This window comes from Wickerhamomyces ciferrii, contig 00148 (assembly GCF_000313485.1).
Source record: "Wickerhamomyces ciferrii WGS project CAIF00000000 data, strain NRRL Y-1031 F-60-10, contig 00148, whole genome shotgun sequence".
NCBI lineage: Eukaryota > Fungi > Ascomycota > Saccharomycetes > Phaffomycetales > Wickerhamomycetaceae > Hansenula > Hansenula ciferrii.
In genome coordinates, this window is record NW_011887592.1 from 93,818 (window position 1) to 116,908 (window position 23,091).

At 27.5% G+C, this 23,091-nt stretch overlaps 12 protein-coding genes across 12 annotated transcripts; 4 read left to right on the forward strand and 8 right to left on the reverse strand.

The window, feature by feature from the left end:
• Window positions 1–43: 43 nt before the first annotated feature.
• RAD17 (Rad17p) lies at window positions 44–1,261 on the forward strand (the record flags this gene model as incomplete). Its single annotated transcript, XM_011275231.1, has 1 exon — window positions 44–1,261. The coding sequence occupies one exon, from the start codon at window positions 44–46 to the stop codon at window positions 1,259–1,261; it is 1,218 nt and encodes a 405-aa protein (XP_011273533.1).
• Window positions 1,262–1,409: 148 nt separating this feature from the next.
• Window positions 1,410–1,841, reverse strand: RPS12 (40S ribosomal protein eS12; the record flags this gene model as incomplete). Its single annotated transcript, XM_011275232.1, has 1 exon — window positions 1,410–1,841. One exon carries the CDS (start codon window positions 1,839–1,841, stop codon window positions 1,410–1,412), a length of 432 nt encoding a protein of 143 aa, XP_011273534.1.
• A 534-nt stretch (window positions 1,842–2,375) lies between these two features.
• On the reverse strand, window positions 2,376–4,262 carry MRS6 (GTPase-activating protein MRS6; the record flags this gene model as incomplete). Its single annotated transcript, XM_011275233.1, has 1 exon — window positions 2,376–4,262. One exon carries the CDS (start codon window positions 4,260–4,262, stop codon window positions 2,376–2,378), a length of 1,887 nt encoding a protein of 628 aa, XP_011273535.1.
• A 365-nt stretch (window positions 4,263–4,627) lies between these two features.
• Window positions 4,628–4,975, reverse strand: BN7_4216 (uncharacterized protein; the record flags this gene model as incomplete). The annotated part of the gene is made up of 1 exon (XM_011275234.1): window positions 4,628–4,975. The coding sequence occupies one exon, from the start codon at window positions 4,973–4,975 to the stop codon at window positions 4,628–4,630; it is 348 nt and encodes a 115-aa protein (XP_011273536.1).
• Window positions 4,976–5,980: 1,005 nt separating this feature from the next.
• On the reverse strand, window positions 5,981–8,098 carry BN7_4217 (uncharacterized protein; the record flags this gene model as incomplete). Its single annotated transcript, XM_011275235.1, has 1 exon — window positions 5,981–8,098. One exon carries the CDS (start codon window positions 8,096–8,098, stop codon window positions 5,981–5,983), a length of 2,118 nt encoding a protein of 705 aa, XP_011273537.1.
• Window positions 8,099–9,278: 1,180 nt separating this feature from the next.
• BN7_4218 (Flavoprotein wrbA) lies at window positions 9,279–9,881 on the reverse strand (the record flags this gene model as incomplete). Its single annotated transcript, XM_011275236.1, has 1 exon — window positions 9,279–9,881. The coding sequence occupies one exon, from the start codon at window positions 9,879–9,881 to the stop codon at window positions 9,279–9,281; it is 603 nt and encodes a 200-aa protein (XP_011273538.1).
• A 697-nt stretch (window positions 9,882–10,578) lies between these two features.
• BN7_4219 (uncharacterized protein) lies at window positions 10,579–11,514 on the forward strand (the record flags this gene model as incomplete). Its single annotated transcript, XM_011275237.1, has 2 exons — window positions 10,579–10,593; window positions 10,654–11,514. 2 exons carry the CDS (start codon window positions 10,579–10,581, stop codon window positions 11,512–11,514), a joined length of 876 nt encoding a protein of 291 aa, XP_011273539.1.
• Window positions 11,515–11,696: 182 nt separating this feature from the next.
• MRPL32 (mitochondrial 54S ribosomal protein bL32m) lies at window positions 11,697–12,287 on the reverse strand (the record flags this gene model as incomplete). The annotated part of the gene is made up of 1 exon (XM_011275238.1): window positions 11,697–12,287. The coding sequence occupies one exon, from the start codon at window positions 12,285–12,287 to the stop codon at window positions 11,697–11,699; it is 591 nt and encodes a 196-aa protein (XP_011273540.1).
• Window positions 12,288–12,717: 430 nt separating this feature from the next.
• On the forward strand, window positions 12,718–13,791 carry CDC10 (septin CDC10; the record flags this gene model as incomplete). The annotated part of the gene is made up of 1 exon (XM_011275239.1): window positions 12,718–13,791. The coding sequence occupies one exon, from the start codon at window positions 12,718–12,720 to the stop codon at window positions 13,789–13,791; it is 1,074 nt and encodes a 357-aa protein (XP_011273541.1).
• Window positions 13,792–14,198: 407 nt separating this feature from the next.
• Window positions 14,199–15,233, forward strand: BN7_4222 (glycosyltransferase family 8 protein; the record flags this gene model as incomplete). The annotated part of the gene is made up of 1 exon (XM_011275240.1): window positions 14,199–15,233. The coding sequence occupies one exon, from the start codon at window positions 14,199–14,201 to the stop codon at window positions 15,231–15,233; it is 1,035 nt and encodes a 344-aa protein (XP_011273542.1).
• Window positions 15,234–15,604: 371 nt separating this feature from the next.
• Window positions 15,605–16,822, reverse strand: BN7_4223 (putative acid phosphatase; the record flags this gene model as incomplete). Its single annotated transcript, XM_011275241.1, has 1 exon — window positions 15,605–16,822. One exon carries the CDS (start codon window positions 16,820–16,822, stop codon window positions 15,605–15,607), a length of 1,218 nt encoding a protein of 405 aa, XP_011273543.1.
• Window positions 16,823–17,590: 768 nt separating this feature from the next.
• On the reverse strand, window positions 17,591–18,436 carry BN7_4224 (Adherence factor; the record flags this gene model as incomplete). The annotated part of the gene is made up of 1 exon (XM_011275242.1): window positions 17,591–18,436. The coding sequence occupies one exon, from the start codon at window positions 18,434–18,436 to the stop codon at window positions 17,591–17,593; it is 846 nt and encodes a 281-aa protein (XP_011273544.1).
• Between the last annotated feature and the right edge of the window lie 4,655 nt (window positions 18,437–23,091).

The following is a 23,091-nucleotide window of genomic DNA, read 5'->3' on the forward strand; positions in this document are numbered from 1 at the left end:
TGAGAAATTCACCAAATTACCCCAGAATTATAAATATAGTATAATGACACAAAGATTGGATGATGATTTTGTTTTTTCAGCAACTACACATTCATTAAGTCATATATCTAGTATTTTGAATTCATTAACTTCTGTTAATTCACAAGTTTTAATTACAATTGATGAAGATGGATTAAATTTTATCACTGAATATTCACATATATGTAGAGGTATGAGTAATTTTAGTGGTAATAAGAGATTTTATATACTAACAAAGATAATAGCTGAGATAACACTTGAAAAATCATTATTCACCACATATCAATATAACCCTCAAACTAAGGATAAAGATAATAATGATGATACAGATGATTCAGATTCAAATTCAGATTCAAATTCAATTGATAATACAAATCAAAATAAATTTGCAGTTGATTTAACTCCAATTGCTGAAAGTTTAAGTCTTGCATCTAAAAATAATACTCAATTCAATGGTAACAATAATAATTATTATTCACAAACTGAATGTACAATTTTTTATAAAGGTTCAGGTTATCCATTTATATTAATATTTGAAGATAATAAAATGATTGAAAGATGTGAATTTTCAACATTTATAAATTTGGAATTAGAAGCTAATAATATAGGTTTTGAATTAAATCAAAATGATTTATTAGTTGAAGGTATTATAAAATCTGATGTTTTATATGATGCATTAAAAGATTTAAAAGATATAAATTCTGAACAAATTTATATTTATGCTACATCACAACAAGATAATAATAATAATAATAACAAATCATATGAAAGATTAGCATTGATTTCTAAAAGTGAAGTTGGTAATTCAACTTTATATTTACCAAATGAAAAATCAATATTAGAAAAATTAATTATTTATAATAATGATCAATATAATTTAAGTTGTTATGAATTTAATATTTTTAATAAATTTTTAAAAAGTATTAAATTATCAAATAAATGTAAATTTAAAAAAGATTCAAATAAATTAAGTTTAAATTTATTAAGTCTTTATGGATTTGATTTACCAAAAAATTATACAGGTACAATATTTGATTTTAAAATTTTACAAAAAGATTTTGATGAACCAATTGAAAATTTAATACCTGAAAATGAAAAACAAAGATTGGAAAGGCAAGATCAACAAGTTGAACAACATGAACAACAACATGAACAAGAACAAGATAATATAAGATACAATTTAAATGAAAATCAATATGAAGAAGAAGAAAATGGAGGTATTGATGTTCCAATATTCATCTAATATAATGTATAATTTTGCTATAATATATGCTACAAATACTATTGCAATATTTTTTTTTTTAAGATAAATCTGACATTAAATTTTCATCAATATACAAAACCTACCCATTTTTAAAATTATTTAATGATTAATTAAAATATTAAATAATTTATTGGTTAGCAAAATGTTCTAATAAGATGTTACGTTCTTCAGAATCAGCACCCCAGTTCTTGATAACAACAACAGAAGCACCAACAACTTTTCTAGCATTACCTTCACGATCAATTTTACCTAAACCGGCCCATTCACCTAATAATTTAGCATCTGAAACTTTAATTAATGGAATTTTTTCTTCTGGTTCATTACATAAAGCTTCAATTAAAGTAACAATTGAAGCTTCAGTAACTGAATCACATAAGACAGCTAATTGACCTTCACCTCTTGATAAAGCTTTTGAGGATTCTCTTAAACCTCTAGCTAAACCATCATGAACTAATGAAGTTCTTAAAACTGATTTTAAAGCATCTTCAATAGTGATTGATCCTGATTGTTCTTCAACAGCAACTTGTTCAACTTGTTCAACTTGTTCAACGTCAGACATTTTTTAATATATTTTTTTGTTTATAATAGTAGACTTCTTCGACAGGGAAATTAACTGCTCAGTACTATACTTTTTTCAAAAATATATCACTTTGAATATATGGTTAACCATTAACGTTAATTTTTTTTTTCACCATTGACCGATGCGAATACTTTGAAAAATTTCAAAAATGTGGTACATACCATGAAAATCCGGGTAAATTATTTGTGACGATTTTGAAAAATAAATCATGTGATTTGAGTTAGGGCTTTTGAAAATTACAATATATAGTAATTAATTAATTAAGTTATTTATTAATAAACCATGATGAATTGAAAATTAAAGTATATACATATGGTATCCAATTAGTTTCAGGGAATTATACCCATATTGTATTTATAAAATGAAATGAAGAAACAAGTGAAGAAAAAACTAGCAAAAAAAGTATTTAAAAGAATGTGTAGTTATATTATGAATTGATGAAATGATGCAAAATAGTTTATATCAAATAAACGATAACAGATATATAATGAACAGATGAATATGAAAGTTAATCTATAATTCCATATCATCAGCAAATTCAACAGTTTCTGAAATATCATCATCAAATGCTAATTCATCATTATTTTTATTATTAATTCCATTGTTTTCATCATTTTCATCATCATCTTCAAAATCAACATCAAAAAAATCATCATCAGATCCAACAATTTTTTCATAAAGAATTTTAGCTGCAGTTATTATACCATCATAAGAAATTTCACTTGATGGTAAAGTTGAATAAATAACTCCATTATCTGGAGCATCTTTATTTTCAGTGGAGGTATTATTATTATTATCAAGATTTTTTTTATAAATTGAAGGTTTAACAACATCTGCATGAGGTATTGAAGTTTTTTGAATATAATATAATTTTAATAAATATTGAATTTTTTCTTTTGGTACAAAATCTTTAAATGATTGACCTAATTTAACAGAATTTAAAATACCTGTACCATTATCAAATAATTCATCTTCATTATTTAAATCAGAACTTTCTCTTAATATTGAATTTTCCATTTTTTTCAATGCATTTTCTAAATCATGACGACCTTTTAAACCTTTTTCAGTTGTTGATAAATACCAAACACATGTATCTGGTGCAGTAATACCAGTTTCTTCACTCATAATTAAAGCTTGAACAGCTTCTGAATTATTTGTTGATAAAGAACCTGAAGGGAAAACAACAATTGATGCACTTTCACCATTTTCAAACCATTCTTTACAAGTTTTTTTAACAATAACAGTTAATCTTTGAATTTCATATTCTTGTTTTGGTATATTTTGTGCATTATTTGGAGCTTGACTTGGTGATAAAATAATTTGTTCATTAACTCTAATTCTTGAATTATCAGAAAATTTTGCAATTTTATTTTTTGGATCAAATGATTCTAATTTTGTATTTAATTTATAAGTTGTACCAGCAACTGCAGCTGAACGACAAAAACCTTGAGAAATTTCACCTGCACCACCATATTTTGAATACATAACTGGGAAATTTCCATAAACATCAAAACTTATTAAATATCTTTTAATTCTAAGTAAAGCTTCTGGAGTATTAATTTTTAAATTATTACAAAGACCAATTGAAAAAATTAATTCCCAAATTTGTGGTTTTTCTAATTTAAATTGTTCATTGAGGAAAATTTCCATTGGTTTTTTTTTGTAAGATTCCCAAATTTGTGGTTGATTTTCCCAATCTATAGCAAATTTTATAAATTTCATTAAAGATCTTTTTGTTAATAAAGATAATGATTGATTTGTGAAAATATCTTGTTTTGTATTTGACATTTTTTCAAAATTATCATTTTCAAAAAAATGAAAAGAACTTAATGGTAAAAATTCCAAATATTTATAAACTCTTGATTTAATTAATAAAGATAATAGATCAGATTTAGCAAATAAAATTTTTGGAGTTAAATCTAAACCAAAATCTTTTGATTTAAAAAGTTCATTACCACTTGGTATATAAAGTAAAGCATTTTTAAAACCAATGATTTCATTTTTATTAACTTTAACAACCCAATTTTTAATTTGATCTATAGTTAAAGTAGCAGTATTATCACCATAGTGATCATTTGAATCTATATGTAAAACATTTGAACCTTGCCATGCTAAAGCGGCAGCTAATATACTTTCAACTAAACCGGTACCTGCGATAACAACATCACATTGTTCTGGGATTGATTCCGGTAAAGGTTTTTCTAAACCAGCTAAATGTGGTACCACTGAAGGTCTTCTTGAAGTGGAAAATTGACCTTGACCTTGACCATGTTGTTGATTTCCTCCATCATTATAAATTGTTTCATTAGTTGTTGATAAATGAGAATCAAATTGTGGACGTGTATTTGTTGTTGTTGAAGAGCGACGTTCAGCAATTGAAGGTCTACGCTCCGTTGACATGATGTATGAGTCCTTGTGTGTGTGTAACCTTGTGTGTATAATTAACTTTTATCGTGTGTTCTTTTTTGTCTGTGTTTGTAAAATTGAGATTTAAATCAACGTTTTTTTCATTGTTTCAATCTAAATTTCGTGCTTTCGACAAAAATTAACGAAAAGTGTTCGCGAATTGAAATTGAAGAGGATGAGTAATACTGACACTTACAAGAATTTAATAATAAATAAATAAAACATGTTAAAATACAAATGAGTAAAATGTGAATATAGATGTTGGTGATGGTGTATAAAAGACATGCTTTTGTTAAATGTATGTACTCAAATCAATGAATATGAATTGAAATTTTAATATCTTTTAGTAATTAATGTATTCATTTATCAATTGGTTTTTGATTCTTTTCTAAAACTCGAACATGTTCTTCTAAAACTCTAATTGATTTTTGTAAACTCAAGACATCACTTATAATAACATTTGAACTTGTTTTATGTTGATCCAAGACATATGAATAAGTGAAAATTGAAGTTAAACTAACACCAAAGAAAAAACCTAAAAATCCACCTCTAAAAGCACCAATTCTTTTGGCAGGTTTAGAAACAACTTTAGCAGTGGTGGCAGCAGCAGTGGTGGCGGCAGCAGGACTAGATGTAGCAGCTTGAGCAGCTGGAGCAGCAGCAGTTGAATATAATCTTTTAGCAGTTTGGAATATGGATTGTCTCATTGTGATTGTGGGTTTGTGTAATTAAGATCTCTATAATATGGGGGGCAAAGTTGAATATATGTAATTTCTTTCAAATCTTTTTCGCTGTTGATAATCAATTGATGTACTTTACTTGAGTAAGAATCAGTTGAATTGATGGTAATGGTAATTGATGAAGTTGTTGTAGTTGAAGTCGTAAGTTGTTATTGATATAAAAGTGTTTTTGTTGGTTGACTTTTTGGTTTTTTTCTCTCCACGGAAAAATTGGAAATCAAATTGGAATTAATGGAAATGGGAATTGTGGGAAAATGAAAATCAGTAAATCAAAAATCGGCTGATAAATTAAGGAAATTAAGAAAATTAAAGACAATCAATTAATTAATTACAAGAAAAAAGATATTCCTTACTTTATATACACTTCAATGACTATGCCTACTATAAATCTATGACTGTTTAATTAATCAATGATCATTTCGGATTCTTCGCTTCCATAATCTTTTGAGTCTTAACAAAGCCCGGACCCCATCGGACACATGGACACTGAAGACGGACACCTGTTTAACTAGAACAACCCGGTAAATAACGTATGGCTCCGGTTATAGATCTATAAAACTATAATCATTTACCCCAGATTTTAAGAAAATGGTATATAGATCATAAGATTTAGTTTTTATTCATTAAATTATCAAATAGTACTAGAATTATAGTAATGCTTTGATTAATACATTTTGTGGGTTGATGTTTAATATGCATAATTGATACATATTGGGCTATGAAGTACATATTTGTGGAGGTACTTTGAGCAATAGTACAATATAAGTCAAAAACCATAAAGATATATATATATTAGTTTAGATATTATAGTATAGCACCTCAAATTGCTTGCTATATTAATCATTAGTGGTTATATATTTAATCGTCTTCAAGATCTAATCGTATCTTTACTTAAATTATCTCTCCATAAATATAAATAAGCTTATCATTAAAATACATATCTATAACTATATATAAAACATTTCATAATAATCATGTACTTGGACGACGTGATTTTGATTTTTTATCTTTTGATCTACCAAACATTTTAGATAAAAATCCACTTTTCTTCTTTTTATCATCTTTATCATCTTTAATATTATTATTATTATTATTCAGTGTTGAAACTTTTGATTCTGATAATGATTTTGTTAAAATTTGTGGTTGAGATCTTGATGGTGATAATAAATTTCTTTGTTGTTGTTGATGTGGATTTTGATCTGTATGTGTATTATATTTTCTTAATGAATTTAAATGTTCTAATGATTTTAATTTTAAATCTTTTGGATTTGATATATCATTAGAAAATTTAATTGTTTTACTTGGTGTTGATGTACCAGGTGTACTATTACCACCATTAGGAGTTAAATTACCTGGTGTACCACTTGGACTTGTACTATGACTTAAATTATTATTCAGAGATTTTTTTAAATTATCAATTTTAATTTGTTCATCTGATAGCACATCCAACATTGATTTTGTTTTTTCTAATTCTGGTAATCCTGTTAAACTTCTAACTAATGCAGCACCTTCACCTCCATTATTTGAAGTTTCCATAAATTTTAATGAAATTTTATGATTAATATCTGTAATTTTATTCAGTTTTTTCAAAAAAAAATCTTGTTTAATTTCTTTTGATTCATTTTCATTAATAAAATTTTCTAATACATCTTGATAATTACTTATAGTTCTTGTAAGATCTTTAAATGATGAACTATTTGATTCTAAATCACTATCTCCACTATTTTCACTAATTTCACTATCATTTGAATCAATTGAAATATTATCAGAATCATCATCACCATCATCATCATTTGAAACAATTGAATTAATTGAATCATCATTCATATTAACATTTTCCAGTTTATTTTGTAATTGATTTAAATTTTCATCAATACATTGTTCATTAATTTTCCTATTGAAAAATTCAATTTCATAATCATTCATTGTAAAAGCTGGAACAACAACTATTGGTAAACTAAAATTTTTAATTAATCTATCTGTAATCCTTGCAGTTTTCCAAGTTTGATTTCTTTTAAATTTTAAATTTGGTTTTGTTGATGTTACTAAAGTTGATGGTTCATAAATTTTTATAATTTCATTTAATATAGTATAAGTACTATTAAATTGAAATAAATCAATTGTTATCTTGATAATTTTATCATCATTAATTAAAAAATTTAAATATTTTTTTAAATTTTCTGCAGTTTTACGGAAATTTATTTGATCTTTTGTTTTATAATTTCTAAAATCATTACTATAAGGAATTCTTGAAACAACAACAAGATGATCACCATTTTTTAAACATTTATCAATTGCAAAATCTAATGCAACCCAAGAATGTCTTCTACCTGTAATATAAACAATAATTGATCTATAATTTTCATTTTTTTTAATAAATTCATTAAATTTAGAGGATTGATAAGTTAATGTAAATGAATCTAAATCAATACTTGGTCTTGATGGATAATCAGTTCTCCAACCATTTGAATTATAATTTATTTTATTACCTCCACCTTCAATACTATTTAATGATTTAAACCCTGTAAATGATGAAGGTGAAGAATCTCTAAATGGTGAAGGGGATCTACCTCTAGTTCTTGAATTACCTCTTGAAGATCCACCACCACCACCACTAGTTGTAGTAGCGCCGGGACTTAGATAGTTTGATAAATTTGGATCATGTCTTGAAATACGTTCATTAATAGATGTTGATCTTTTATTATTTCTTGAAAAATAATCATCATCATCTTGTTTTTCATAATCATCATAATCAATATCATCAAAACTATTATCATCATCATCATCATAATCATCATCACTTATATTTAAATAATCTTTTGAAATTGTATCAAATGAAACAGATTTTAAAACATTGGGACTTTTCGATGGTATTTTATTTAAATTTATTTTAATTTGTTTATAAGCAGGTTTATCTGATAACATTTGTTCTTGTAATAATTGATGTCTTGTAGGAGAATTTAATCTTGTTGAATAATTTGAATGGAGTTTAGAATTTGTTGATGGTGTATGTGTACCTGAATCTAATTGGAAAGTTGGAATGTTATTTAAATTTAATCCATTTGTACTTGTACTTCGAGATGATGACATTGTGATATGTAATATAATATAATATTAGTAACTTTTTTTTTTGTGGTATGGAATTTTAGTTAATCCTTTTGTTGATCAATTTTGAATTGCGCTGGGATGACTTTTGGTTTAAAAAATCTGAGACAAACAGGGAAAGATGATATTCTAGACTTGAATTTAAAGACAATGAGTTGATATTTGATCTTATTGACCTTTTTTTGATTGTGATTGTTATTGATTGTTTTTGTTTTGATAAAGTTTTGATTGTGTTGATGTGTTTTTTTCAAATTGTCAAAAGCTTAAAAAATAATATTGTACGCAGATTTGATGGGAAATGAAACTAAGATAAAAACTATGATAAATACTATAATGTAGTAGATTATTTGGAAATATTCGATTAGAACATATTTTAATCAAACACTACAAATTAAAAACAATATCATAATTCTAAATTATATATATACAAGTAATCATTAATAAATAATCATCAAATATCGATTAATTAATCCCATCTTATTTACCAGGATTTAAATTATTCATTGTATTCTTATTTAAATCAACTTGTTTTTCAGCACATTGTCTAACTTGAGCTAATAATTCAATACAAGCTTGTTGATTTGAAATATTTGACCTTAAACAATCATTATAATCATTTAATAATTGACCACAATTACCCAAGATTTTTTGGAAAGCAGGAACTCTATAATCATTGGTTAATCAATATACTCAATAGACAATATCTTATATATATAACTTACTCTTTTTTAATACATGATGCTAATTCTTGTTGTTTTGGAATACAATTCATTGGATTTTCTTTATTTTCTGAAATACATTTATGATAAGCCAAAAAATTTTGTGGACAATATCTTGCAATCTATAATATTATTAGTATACTTGAATACAGGGTTATATCACAATTCACATACATCTTCTATTAACAATTGATCTAATACGTTACTCATTTTGAATAATAACTTTGAATATGAATATGAATATATGTATGGTGAATTAAAGTATAAAGATAAAGTTGAAACTATCACTAAATTTTTCAAGTGCGATATTTTATAATTCTTCCCGAACCATACAATCACAAGTACCATAGAACATGTTTTCACTACAATTAATTAAAAACTCATAAGATTTCATAAATATTCTCAAAATATAAAAGTATATAATCTATTCAATTAATTCAATTAATTTAAAATTTTTGAACAGTTTCCCAGAAAGTAGCACCTTGAATTTCAGCAACTTCTAATTCTAATTTAGAAGCAGTTCTTGAACCATCACCACCAGCATAAGTACCAGCACCCCATGGAGAACCACCATGAACTTCTTCTAAATTGGTTAATAATGGGAAAGCTTTACCATAACCTAATGGAACATAAATAATACCATGATGAGCTAAAGTTGATAAAGAATTTAAAACAGTAACTTCTTGACCACCACCTGGAGTACCAGTAGAAACGAAAACACCAGCAATTTTACCATATAAGGCACCTTTAGCCCATAAACCACCAGTTGAATCCCAAAAAGCTTTCCATTGAGCTGGGAAATTACCATATCTTGTTGGAATACCAAATAAAAAGGCATCATATTGAGTTAAAGTTTCTGGTGAAGCAATTGGATAATCTGGTTTAGCACCGGCATGCATTAATTTTAAAATATCATCACTAAGGGTTTCTGGAACTTGATAAATATCAGCTTGACCACCAGCTTTTTCAATACCAGCTTTTTCAGCTTCAGCTATTTTAGCAACGTGACCGTATAATGTGTAAATGATAATTGCAACTTTTGGAGCCATTGTGTATGTTTATAATATATATTTATATTATAGTATATTAAAACAACTGAATTGAATTGAGTTTAAAGGAATACTTCAAGTACTTATATATATACAAACACGTACTTCAGAAATGAACCTCTTTTGGAATTTGCTTTATTTGATTATTATTAAAATGTTACTAAAAGGGGGCACAGTGTTCGTAACCTTTGCGTATGTTTGAGTGTGTTTAATGCCAGCATTTAACTGAGTAATCATTACAAATTTTGATATTTCCGATTTCTATGGAATGAGTAAAACATCACAAATCAATTATAAATTACAATTACCAAGATATGATGATGAGCTCTATAATATTTAGTGTGAATTACATGATAATGAGTAATGAATTGTAGTTGTTGTAGTTGTTGTTGAATCTTTATCCAATAAAAATTCCTGTTGTGGAAATATCCCAATCTGTTCAGGAAAACGCACCTTTATTACTCAATTCGTAATTTGGTAATTTGTAATTTGATCAGTAAGCATTGACAATTTGCAAGGCTTAAACTGAGATAAGTTTACGCGTGAATAATACGTAAGCAATTTGTAACATGCATTGAATTATAAAATATCTTTTAACCTCCCAAATTCCCTTATAAACAAACATCTGTACTATTATATATACCCAATCTTTGAACAGGTAAAAAAACACTAAAGATATCATACAAAACATTCCAAAATGGTCAAGATTGCTGTATGTAAAAGCCCTCTTTTCCATTGATCACAATTCATATATACTAACAATTTTTATTAGATTATAAGTTATTCCACTTATGGTCATGTTTTAACATTAGCAAAATCAATTCAAAAAGGTATTGAAAAATCTGGTGGTGAAGCTGATATTTTTCAAGTTGAAGAAACTTTGAGTGATGATGTTTTAGCGTTAATTCATGCTCCTGCAAAACCTGCTGATATTCCTTATATAACTCCAGAAATTTTACAAAATTATGATGGTTTCCTTTTTGGTATTCCTACAAGATTTGGTAATTTACCTGCTCAATGGTCTGCATTTTGGGAAAAAACTGGTAAACAATGGGCTCAAGGTTCTTTCCATGGTAAAATTGCTGGTATTTTTGTATCAACTGGTACTCCAGGTGGTGGTCAAGAAACAACAATTAGAAATATTTTATCAATTTTAACTCATCATGGTATAATTTATGTTCCATTAGGTTATGGTAAAGCTTTCCCATTATTAACATCATTAGATGAAGTTCATGGTGGCTCTCCATGGGGTTCAGGTACTTTTGCAGGTGGTGATGGTTCAAGACAACCTTCAAAATTAGAATTAGATATTGGTGAAATTCAAGGTGAATCTTTTTATAATACTGTTCAAAAAATTGTTGCAAGTAAACAAGCAAGTAAATCAAATTCAACTGCTAAACAGACAAGTCAAGGTACAGGTGCTACTACTACAGGTGCTACTGCTGCTGCTACTTCAGGCGCTGCTGCTACTGCCACTGGTAATACTAAAGATACAACTGGTGCCACTGCTACCAAAGATTCTAAAAAAGCTCCAGAATCTAAAGAACAAGTTGTTAGAAAACAACAAGCTCAACCTTCAAAAGAAGAATCAAAATCTGAAGGTGGTGTTTGTGCAAAATGTATTGTTATGTAATATATAAAACAATATAAAATAGATTAGAGATAATTTTTTAATTTTATTAATGATAATGTTATAATAATTTATAATTTAAAATGTACGTATTATATGGTAAAGCTGTACGTAAGTATTATATATGGTAAATCTTTTAAATTCATGAAATTTTATATATACAAGTTATTATCACTTTAAACTAATTATTTATCCTTCTTCTCAACTGGTAAAGTTCTTGAACGATGATCAACATATTCACTTTTTTGTTTTAATTTTTTCTCATATTCACTTTCAACTTTACCTGGATATAAAATTCTTCTATCAATTTCATCTAATTTTTGTTCATAAGTTTCTTTAGATTCTTTTGCATGTAAATCTCTTCTCCAAACTCTTTGAATTTGTGAAACACAATGCATACATAAAGTATGAGCTCTTTTAAAATGACCACATGAAGGACAACGATTTAAATGATGTAAAAATTTTAATTGTTTACTACCTGGACCATATAATTTTTGTTTTCTTTTTTGTGGTGAAACTCTTTGTTTTGGTGCAGCTTTTAAAATTCCATTATCTATGAAAAAACTTTCTTCAATTGGTCTATTTGATAAATATTCTTCTAATCTTTCTCTAAGGGAAGGACCTGATTCTTGTGATTGAATTTGTGATGATGATGATGATGGTTTTGATGATGATGAAGGTTTTGATGCAAATGGGTTCGGTATTCTAATGCTTATTTCTGGAAGACGTGGTAATGAAAGACCACTTAGTCTTCCTAATCCAATACTAAGAGACATTGTTATAGTTTTAACTTTTTCAAAATCAAGATCTCTTTATTTAAATAACCAACAATGTCTATTTTCTTCATAGAATTGTTCAAATCAAAATCAAAATTTTCCAATGAAAGAACCAAAAATCGCGAAAATCAAAATGAAAAAATATCAGCTGATCAGTCACCTGACTATAAAATTACCCTTTTCGGACATTTCACATTTTTTTAAATTTTTTCTATTTTTGTGTGAAATCTTGAAAAAAACGCGTTTCGTTTTGTGTTGGAATTTTAGAAAATTAAAAGATCTTTGATTTAACACAAACACAAAAACCACAATTAATATAATTTGATTTGATTTCTTTTAAAATAGATTTTAAGAAAAGTTCATCTGTTACAATTCTTCACTCGTTGTCTTTGTTCAATTCATTCAGATCATTCACACTTATATTCCAATCATGTCTGCTACACAACAACCACATCAACAACAGCAAAACGTTTTCCAACCTTCTTCATATGTTGGGTTTGATACAATTACAACTCAAATTGAACATCGTTTATTGAAAAGAGGTTTCCAATTTAATATTCTGGTTGCTGGTTATTCAGGTTTAGGTAAATCAACACTGATCAACACTTTATTTTCATCACATCTTGTTGATTCATTAGGTCGTAAATCAAGTACTGAACCAATTACTAAAACTTCAGAAATTTCAGTAACAAATCATCAATTAATTGAAAATAATGTTCGTTTAAATATCAATGTTGTTGATACTCCAGGTTTTGGTGATCAAATTAATAATGATAAATGTTGGGAACCAATAGTTAGATATATTAAAGAACAATATTCTTTATATCTTAGAAAAGAATTAACTGCACAACGTGAAAGATTTATTAATGATACAAGAGTTCATGCAATTCTATATTTTATTCAACCAAATAATGTCGGTTTAAAAGCTGTTGATATTTTAGCTTTAAAAAAATTAAGTGAAATTTCAAATGTTATTCCAATTATTGCAAAAGCTGATACATTAACTTTAGATGAACGTGAAAATTTTAGAAAAATTTTACAAAATGAATTTCAATATCATAATTTAAATCTATATCCATATGATTCAGATGATTTATTAGATGAAGAAAAAGAATTAAATAATAGTATTAAATCAATTATTCCATTTGCAGTTATTGGATCAGAAAATGAAATTACAATTAATGGTGAAGTTTTCAAAGGTAGAAGAACAAGATGGGGTACAATAAATGTTGAAGATATTAATCAATCTGAATTTGTTTATTTAAGAGATTTTTTAACAAGAACTCATTTACAAGATTTAATAGAAACTACTTCATCAATACATTATGAAAACTTTAGATCAAAACAATTAACTACATTAAAAGAAAATGCATCATCAAGTGCTCGTGCAAGTGCACATTTATCTCAAGTACCAAATGGAGCACAAAATATTTCTACTGGAACAGGTGGTAATGGTCAACAAGTTCAACAAGGTGGTAATACTAATATCTATAAACGTGCATAATGAAATGAAGCTGGAATCTAATCAAACGTTATATTATATTATGTTATATTATATTAATTTTTAAAAAAAAATATGTGGAACTATGAACTTTTGTTATTTTAAAATGCTTTTTTATCTATTAGAATAAATGATCTTATAATTTATTTTACGTAATGTATTAGCTAACTCGTATAATTGTTTACGTTCTGCTGCGCAAACCGGCAGTTTTCTGGGGAGTTCCTTAAAAGTTTGAATTTCGCTTAATCAGTAAATGTTTGATCGAAAGATTGACTGTTTTAGGAAATTTGGGAATTGGGAATAAGGGTTGTATTTATATTTATACTTGTATTTATATTCACTTCAGTTTATTATATATTCATCTCAATTTATTAATTCTGCTAGTTATTTACTAGAGTTCATATACCACAATGACTGAAGCTTATATCACCGTTCTTATCAATGACAATTATCTCCCTGGTTCTTTAGTTTTAGGGAGAGCTTTGAAAAAAACAGGTACTACAAAGAGATTAGTTATCTTAATTGCAAATGTTTCAGATGAAGCTATTGAATTTTTAAAAGAAGTTTATGATGATATTATCCCTGTTAATCCAATCTTGAGTAATTCATTTGAAGAATTATCAATTTTAGGTAGACTTGATTTAATTTCAACTTATACTAAAATTACAATTTGGTCACAAGAACAATATTCAAAATTAATTTATTTAGACTCAGATGTTTTACCTTTAGTTAATATTGATGAATTTTTCACTCAAATTGAATTAAATGATTCAAATTATTTAATTGCTGCATCTCCAGATAGTGGTTGGCCGGATATTTTCAATTCTGGTGTTTTCATTACAAAACCTTCTAAAGAAATTTTTAATAAATTATTATATAAAATTCAAAATGAAGAAACTCCTTCATTTGATGGTGCTGATCAAGGTTTATTAAATGAATTTTTCTTAGGTAAATGGTTTAGATTACCTTTCACTTTTAATGTTACTCCATCTGCAAGTTATCAATATATTCCTGCTTTTAATAGATTTGCTAAAGATATTAAAAATATTCATTTCATTGGATTAAATAAACCTTGGTTAACAAGAGATTCTTCGATTTTTGCTTCAGGAAGTTTTGGTAAAAATTATGAAATCATTTCAAATATTCATAAAAATTGGTGGAATGTTTTCAATTCAAATTATTTTGGTAAATCTGCAAGTGAAATTTTCACTATTTCTAAAATTAATCAAATTAATGATTATTCTGAAAAAGGTGAAGGTCATTTATTAAATTTACCAAAAAATTTTAGTAATAAATGGGATGAGGATAATAGTTTAAAAATTGATGAAATTGATGAAGAAAATCAATCTTATCAACCAACACCAATTTTCCCATGGGAGAAAGCTTCAAATAAACAAGAAGCTACAAGAGTTTTTAATGATGAAACTGATTTTTATGTTGAATGATTTTTAATTGTTACTTATGGGTTCTTTTAACAATCTTTTTAATACTTGCTATACTTTTAATTTTTGCTTTATATTTACGTTCTTTCACTTTTTATTCTTTATTAGATTATATTAGATTATAGATAATCCACTATAGATATTTTTTTATCACTATTCTTTTTAGAGTTTTATTAGGTTCAATTCTTTATCATATATATTTATACACATATATATATGTGGCTACTAATTTTTGTTTAATTTTTTGATAATATTTGCTTTCACTATGAGATCTTGCTACATTCATTTCTTACTATAATATTTTTTTTAAATTAATATATAAGTATTTTGCAACACTATACTGTAAAATAAATCACATCAAATATCCATCAAGTTTAAGAAGAAGTTGTAGTTGCGTCTCCTAAACTTATTGAAACTGTGGTAGTTGTTGATGTAAAATAAGAATTTGAAACTTGTTTGGAATATTCTTCTGCCCAAACTGATGAAATTGAATCTAACACACCTAATCCATTTTTACCTTTTGCATTAACATTAGGCGCTGGTAAATCAATTGAATCATCATTAAAATATCCGACATATGGTTTATTATTAGCTTTATAAGTAGTATCAACATCTTTATTTTGAATTCCTAATTTATTCGCAACAATATCAAATACATTAGCATCAACATCATGTCTTCCTAAATTTGGTAAATCCCAATTAACTTCTACCGTTGATAATCCAGAATAATGTTCATAAAATGTATGATCAATAGTCCCCTTTTTATCATTAGGAATTGATCCACCTAATAATAATGCAAATACTCTATTTTTAATAAAATAATTTTCATTTTCATCAAATGTTAATAAAATTAAAGTATCTTTCATAAAATAATCATTTTTCAATAAAGGTTCAAGGAAATTTCTTGACCATGAAGATGCAACATTAATATTTGAATCATGACCATCGTTGGTCATATTTGGTGTTATAAAATTCCATTGAGGTAATAATTCATTTTCAAGATCATATTTAAAAGTTGTAAAATTTTTAATATTTTGAATTCTATTTGAATTTTTATTAACTGATTCATATAATGTTAATGGATTATGTTTTCTAACATAATCATTAGAAAATAAATGATGATTTTTATATTCATTTCCATTATATCCTGTATATGGCATATCTTCTTGATATTCACCCCATGTGATGTTTTTAGACTCTAAAAGATCCACAATTGTACTAACATTTGAAGGTAATGATATAAATCCATCATTATCTAAACCAAAATAATCACCACCAACTGAGGCTAAATAATTTGGTTCAGAAGGATGTGTTAAACCCCAATAATTATCTAAAGTAATACCTTCTTTTGATAACCATTCCATATCTGAATTTTCTGCAGCTTTATCAAAATTTGTATTTTCTAACCAAATTACAACATATCTATTAAAGGCCTTCCCTGAAACATTAGATGTTTGATGTGAAGTTTTGGCAGTTTGTGCATCTTTTTCAATTTCAGAGTCTGAAGGATTATATTTATTATAGGTTCTCTTTTTACCTAAAACAATTGTTAAACTTAAGGCAATGATTAAAAATCTATTCAATATTTGCATTTTTTATTTCAATTTAAAAAATACAAATACAGTTGTATTGATATACTCTGAGCTGAGTACATAATTATCGATAGAGTTGAATGGATATAGCTGGTTTATAAAAGAGTTGAACTGAACGTCATGGTTCATCATGTGTTGAGCGGTTAAAGATCAGTGACAGCCGGTATGTAATATGTAATATGTAGTGTAATTTTAATACTTCAAACGTTTTGTTTATGAAATCTCTGAAATTTGAACCAATCAACTTTCCTTTATAAGTAAGGAATACCATATTGAAATTTGAATTACCATCTTATGCATTTTGAGGTAACAAAATTCCAACTAACTTTTAAGACATCATGTAAATTCTAAACGTGCCCCACGTTACTGTCAACTTTCAAGCGGCAAGCCCCAAACGTGAAATATCATATGTACTATTGAATTAGGTATACTATGTACTGAAAATTAGTTTAACATCACTCCTGATACTTATAGTACAGTAAATAATCGGATTAGAGATTTGTATACCAATCATACGTTGATGCCTACAACTATCAAAAGACAATAACCATCAACTAAAATAACAACTATAACAAAAATGAAAACCCATAAACTAAAAAAAAAAATTAAAAACTATAATATTTTAAACATTCATTAATTCAAATACCATCAAATCGTTGTCGTACGAGTCAATTGATCATCGATCATTAATACCAATTGATATACAATCCTGAATTACAAAGAAACACCTTATAGAATAGTTTGTAAACTTCAACAGTCTATCAAAAGCTAGTAATTATTATACCCTGAATTATTATTTTGATTTTTATTTTGTTCATATAAATGTGTTTGATGTGTATTTTGACCTTGTGAATAATTTGGGTTACCTTGACCTAAATTATGGTTGAAGTTTTGATCATATGAGCGATTATAATCTTGATTGTATTGCTGCTGTTGTTGGTGATGATGGGAATGTTCATGCTGTTGTGTTTCTTGATGAGGCTGAGATTGTTGCTGACTACTTTCATAAGACTCATGTTGTTGTTCTGATTGTGAAGGTTCATAAACCTCATCTTTAACTTCTGTGATTTCGTTTAAAGCATCCTCTGAAACCCCAAATTCTTCAGGATCCTGTAGAAATATATCTCTAATTAATTCACGACATTGAACATCAGTGAATTGTTTCCCTGTTAATTTGTACATTTCTCTCGATATAAACCTCCATTTTTCGAGTTCTCCATCATCTACTAAGCTCTGTAAATTTTGAGAGTCACCAGCACCCCAAATAGAAGACCCAACACCTTGTTGACCTATAAGGACTTGATATCTGTTTCTAGCAGCTAAAAAGCTTCCAACGCCCGCAATTTGTGCTATATCAACCCATGATTTACCTTTACTCTTCAAATCCACAATCATTTCATCTTGCTCCCTGGTAAATTTGGACTTTCTTTTGGACCTTTTTAATGTAGTCTCAGCAAACTCAGATTGTAAAGGTTGGTTAATCAATGGAGGTTCTGGTAATACTTCTTTCAATGTTCCAATCAATCTTTCAACGACAACGTCTTTATCCACGAAATTTTGTGATGATTGTTGATCCCGGCCTGTGAACACCGAATCTTCATTATAAGTCCCCATGATTCTACTTGTTTCAGATTATTAGTTAATCAAAGTACTCAGTTAATAATACAACGTCGAGTCGAAGTGTTCAAGAGTTGATTAAGTTAAATTTTATATCAAGGGAAGAACAACATGATTACAATTTACTATTCTTTAGGTATAGTTTCTTTTTTTCGAACCCATCAAAAAATATTTTTTAGCAGAACCTTTTTCTCCAGCCGCAAACGTCACACACCTCGCTTAAAAGATATTTCCAACAATTCGATCAAACAATTATGAAATATTGATAGAGTTAACTATGTCAAATAATGATCATAGGTCATAGGTAATAATTGGTTTAAAGATCAAGTTTGTGTTTTCAAGATGGCCGATCAAATGAATGTCTTTGAATTCAGAGTCGCTTTTAACTTTCCAATCTACGTTAACCCATAGTATAAAGTATAAGGCCACTGCCACTTGATCACTTTGGTTGACTTAAACTTGGATATTTGATAGCATTTTGTTGGATATTAACTGCACTTCGCTGATTTAGTGGTGATATTTTGACAATTGTGAATTCTCTTTGCTTTTATATGCTCCATCAGATTTTTTAAATTTCAGGTATAAACACTGGGTTTGTGTCAAGTTAATTAATCATGAATTAGTGCTTGTGTTTGTGCTTGTGTTTGTGCTTGTGTTTGTGTATTTGTTTATGTTCACTAGTGATTTCTTACTTTGTGGCAGATCTCATAAATTCATTCCAAAAAATTCATTCACTTCTCTTCCCTTATTCATTATCATCAGCTAGATGCCAACTCTTGATTAGATTCAGAATTTCAGACACTTTTCGGTTTATGCTATAATTGAGAACTGTTCCACCACACTCATATGTGACTCTAATTGAAACATTTGGCTATAATGGTGACGCTTCTGGTTTATTATACTTTCGATTCATGCTACAGCAACGACTGCCAAATCTGATTTCACTAGATGTTGAATCAATCAATACTCCTTTTAGGTTATTGTATGGTCCTCATTGTGGTCCATCTTAATCTTGAAGAACAACAAAAGCCGCAATAAGGTCAAAACATAATAACTCTACTACGGCATGGTAGCTGTATTCTGTGATTATGGCATGGTAACCTCTCATTATAATTAAGCCAATGTTTCATGAACATATTATGGCTTCTTAAAAAACTATTTTACATATTATTTTACAGCAATAGATCTATGAGTTGAGAATCATTATCTTATCAATTATTAGGCTTGATTTAAAGAGTTGATGTCATTGAGTTTGGGGTTTTTGGAATTTAATGGATGTTAATTTTATCAAAATCCATATATTTGCATAGGTAGGTGGGTAATTGAGTCTGCTTGAAATAAATTCTAGTGTATTTAAACCAAGTTGTTAATGTGCCTACCATTATAACGATGCTCTCAACTTTGAAGTCTTTGGTTTGACATTTGAATTCCAATTATCATTTTTTTCGCATTATTCATCAACTAGAATATCATGTCAATGAATGAAACATTTCAGAAGTTATTCCATACCACTAAAGATTATTCGTTTTGGAAAATGTGAAGATTCCACTTGTTGTGGTAAAATGGTAAATGCCTTAAATAAAGTTTGATGCAATAAACCAAGTTGAACTGTTATAATATTGATTCACAATTCCTTTAACACCAGAATAATATTTGCATTAGATAATTAATTCATTTTATTAGCCTTGTTTCTTAACAAATCAAATCAACTAAACCTTTGATCAAGGTGTGAGATTATCAAATCCAGAATTTGAAATAAGTTTAACAAATCATTATCACTAATTCGATCACAGATCAATAAGTCACTGCCATAGCTATAAATGTCGAAACGCCAAAATGGTCTTATTAATCATAAGCTTCAACCACATCTTCAATTAGGCTTTTTCTATATGCAAATGATTTAATGTTCAAATATAATGAATGAATCAAACCACCAACTCCCAGAGATGAAGGAACTGGTTGTAAAATTGATGATATATTTAAACTTCACATCATCATGCTACTAAAATTTGTGCAGTTGATTTAAAATAGCGGATCTGTATGGTTGAAGAACTGCATATATATATATTGTACGATTTTAACGATGAAAAGCGCTTTGTATTGTTTCTCTGAAATATTGACCTGTTTATATATAGCTGCTCTGGTAATTTCAAGTACATGTATCAATCGGAATTTAAGCTTGAATAGGAAATGATTATGGATTTTGAGTTCAGACATGAAACTTTCAATTTTCAAAACTTCGAACGTTAGATTAAGATTATGAATACTATACCAGCTACCACATAAATTTCACCTCATACTTCAAACACTTTTGGTATCACTTATGTTAAACACACAATCACTGTAAATACTATTGACTAATCCCCTCAAATAGTTTCAATGAAAAGCCTTTCAATTCAATTATACATAATAATGGAACATTTTTGCCATTTTAATAAAAGCAATTTTAATAATTTTAATACATAATATGCTTATTTTTTGTTCTGTTTGTAATCATTTCAATCATAAAAATAAGCAATAATAAATAACACAGTAAATAATTAAGCAACATTTTAAGAATAGTTATATGGAATTTTAAGACTGATTGAGTATAATAATATAGGAAACCTAGCCAGTATAATAATAGTATTAGTGATAAAACAAATAAATAAGAAATCTTGTAATATCCATATTATATATTTTTATTCCAAAATTTCCCATTACCATCATTCAAAACCAGTGTTGATTCATTCATTCCTTACTAACAATCCTATTTTCATTTTTGTTCTAATATACGTAGGCCAGGAGATTGATTCCTTTACAAGGAGACACAAAATATTATCGATAATCTACAAGTATCTAAACATACTACTCTGATTCAAAGGTAGCTTATTGGTAAAAATTAAATTTATGTAACTCTAGCTTAAACACACCATATGCTACATTGCGACAGCTTTAGCTTCTGATTGCAAGCTCACTAAGCGCTTTCACGAACACAAATCTGCTTCACGGACTGTTCGAAGTTATAGAGCCACCGTGTACAACTGTTGAATAGAGAAGTAAAGCTCTGTATAGAAGAACACTCAATTGAGAAACTATAGATATGATTTAAAGGATTTAACACATCAAATTATCAAATGTTTTAACGATTAAAAGTAAACCTGGTTTGAGACAACATGAGCAGACTTAGTTACACTTTGGTGATCGAAGGTAGGTATAATTAAACTATATTATATCATATTAAATGAAAGAATCTTCGTACTCTAACTCAAATGATCTTACAGATTTAACTGATGCTCAAAAGTATAGTTGAGTCAAAACAAAAAGTGAATCTTAAAGATTATTAACTTTGCATAATGAGCTTAAAGCATATTCAAACAAGTGACGAACTTCTGTATGGTTTTGCCAGTCCTAGAAAATGGTGCTCAAATTTAGAATACTGCTATCACAAAATACAAAGAAAGGCTGTCGATTCTTAATATGCCACAAAAATTGAAAAGTGAAATAGATGAAATGAACTACAATATTAATGGAAATTAAAACATATACCCAGCGTTCAGATATCCTACAATACTACGCAAAGTTATTCAATGTAGATGCTTAAAATAGTGTTTACATGGCCCCCGTGGGAACACTTGTAAAAACATCCTTGATTTAAATCAGAACAGCTAAGATGTATCTCTGTCTAATATTCTAATGAAATACATATTTCTAATGATGATGTTGTTAAAATTAAACCTTATCAATAAGATAAAGTATGAAATTATGCTGACCTTATTCTAAAATCAGCTTTTCTGAAGAAAATATTTTACCGGTATTAGAACATTAAAGCGTATTTATTATACTAAAGCTTTAAAAATAACCATTATATATGAACAGTCACTAAAAGCTGTAGATAATAAGAGAATTGATCAGTGGAAATGTATTTAAGTTTGGTGTGTGTATAGATGTATACGCTTTCCTAAAAAACGTTTAATCCGATGTTATATGAATCAACTGAATAAAGAATAAGTACAAAATATTGAATAAGTTGATAAAGATTTTCAATAAAGCACTAGAAAATCAAAGATGTATTGACTATGTGAATTTATGGTATATCTATATATAATCTGGGCAACTTCTCGAAAAAACCAGGGCTTAATATAGTGAAATTATCGATGTTGAACTTGCTTTAAAACTAACTAGTAAAGTCGACTTAATATAATCGATATATATACACCTTACATTTCCATAAGGATATTTTGGTCATCCCTATCATAATGAGTGAAAGACACATACAAAAACAAGCGTGTTGTTGCTATTACCTAGAATGAATATATCGATCTTTGTTTTAGAACTAAGATTTTCAAAACCTGTCACGTATAAGGTTCAATTCCGCTCGGTCATGTCTTTCTTGAACTCTTATCTTCTAGTAATTCCATGATTTATATTCTGTTGGTATCTTAGATTTATTAATAGCCATGTCTTAGTCTATACACTTAAGTAATGGTTTTTCTTCATAATGAGAAAGACACAACAAGTAGTGTTGAATGTTATGATCCAATATCAAAAGAAATGTGATTATAAATGATTAGAAATGGTATGATTATAAATGGTGCAGGTTAAAAGAAATGTTAAAAAGAAATAAATGAATTTAGTATATTGTCGTGTGATGTTAGTTATAGAAAAAGAAA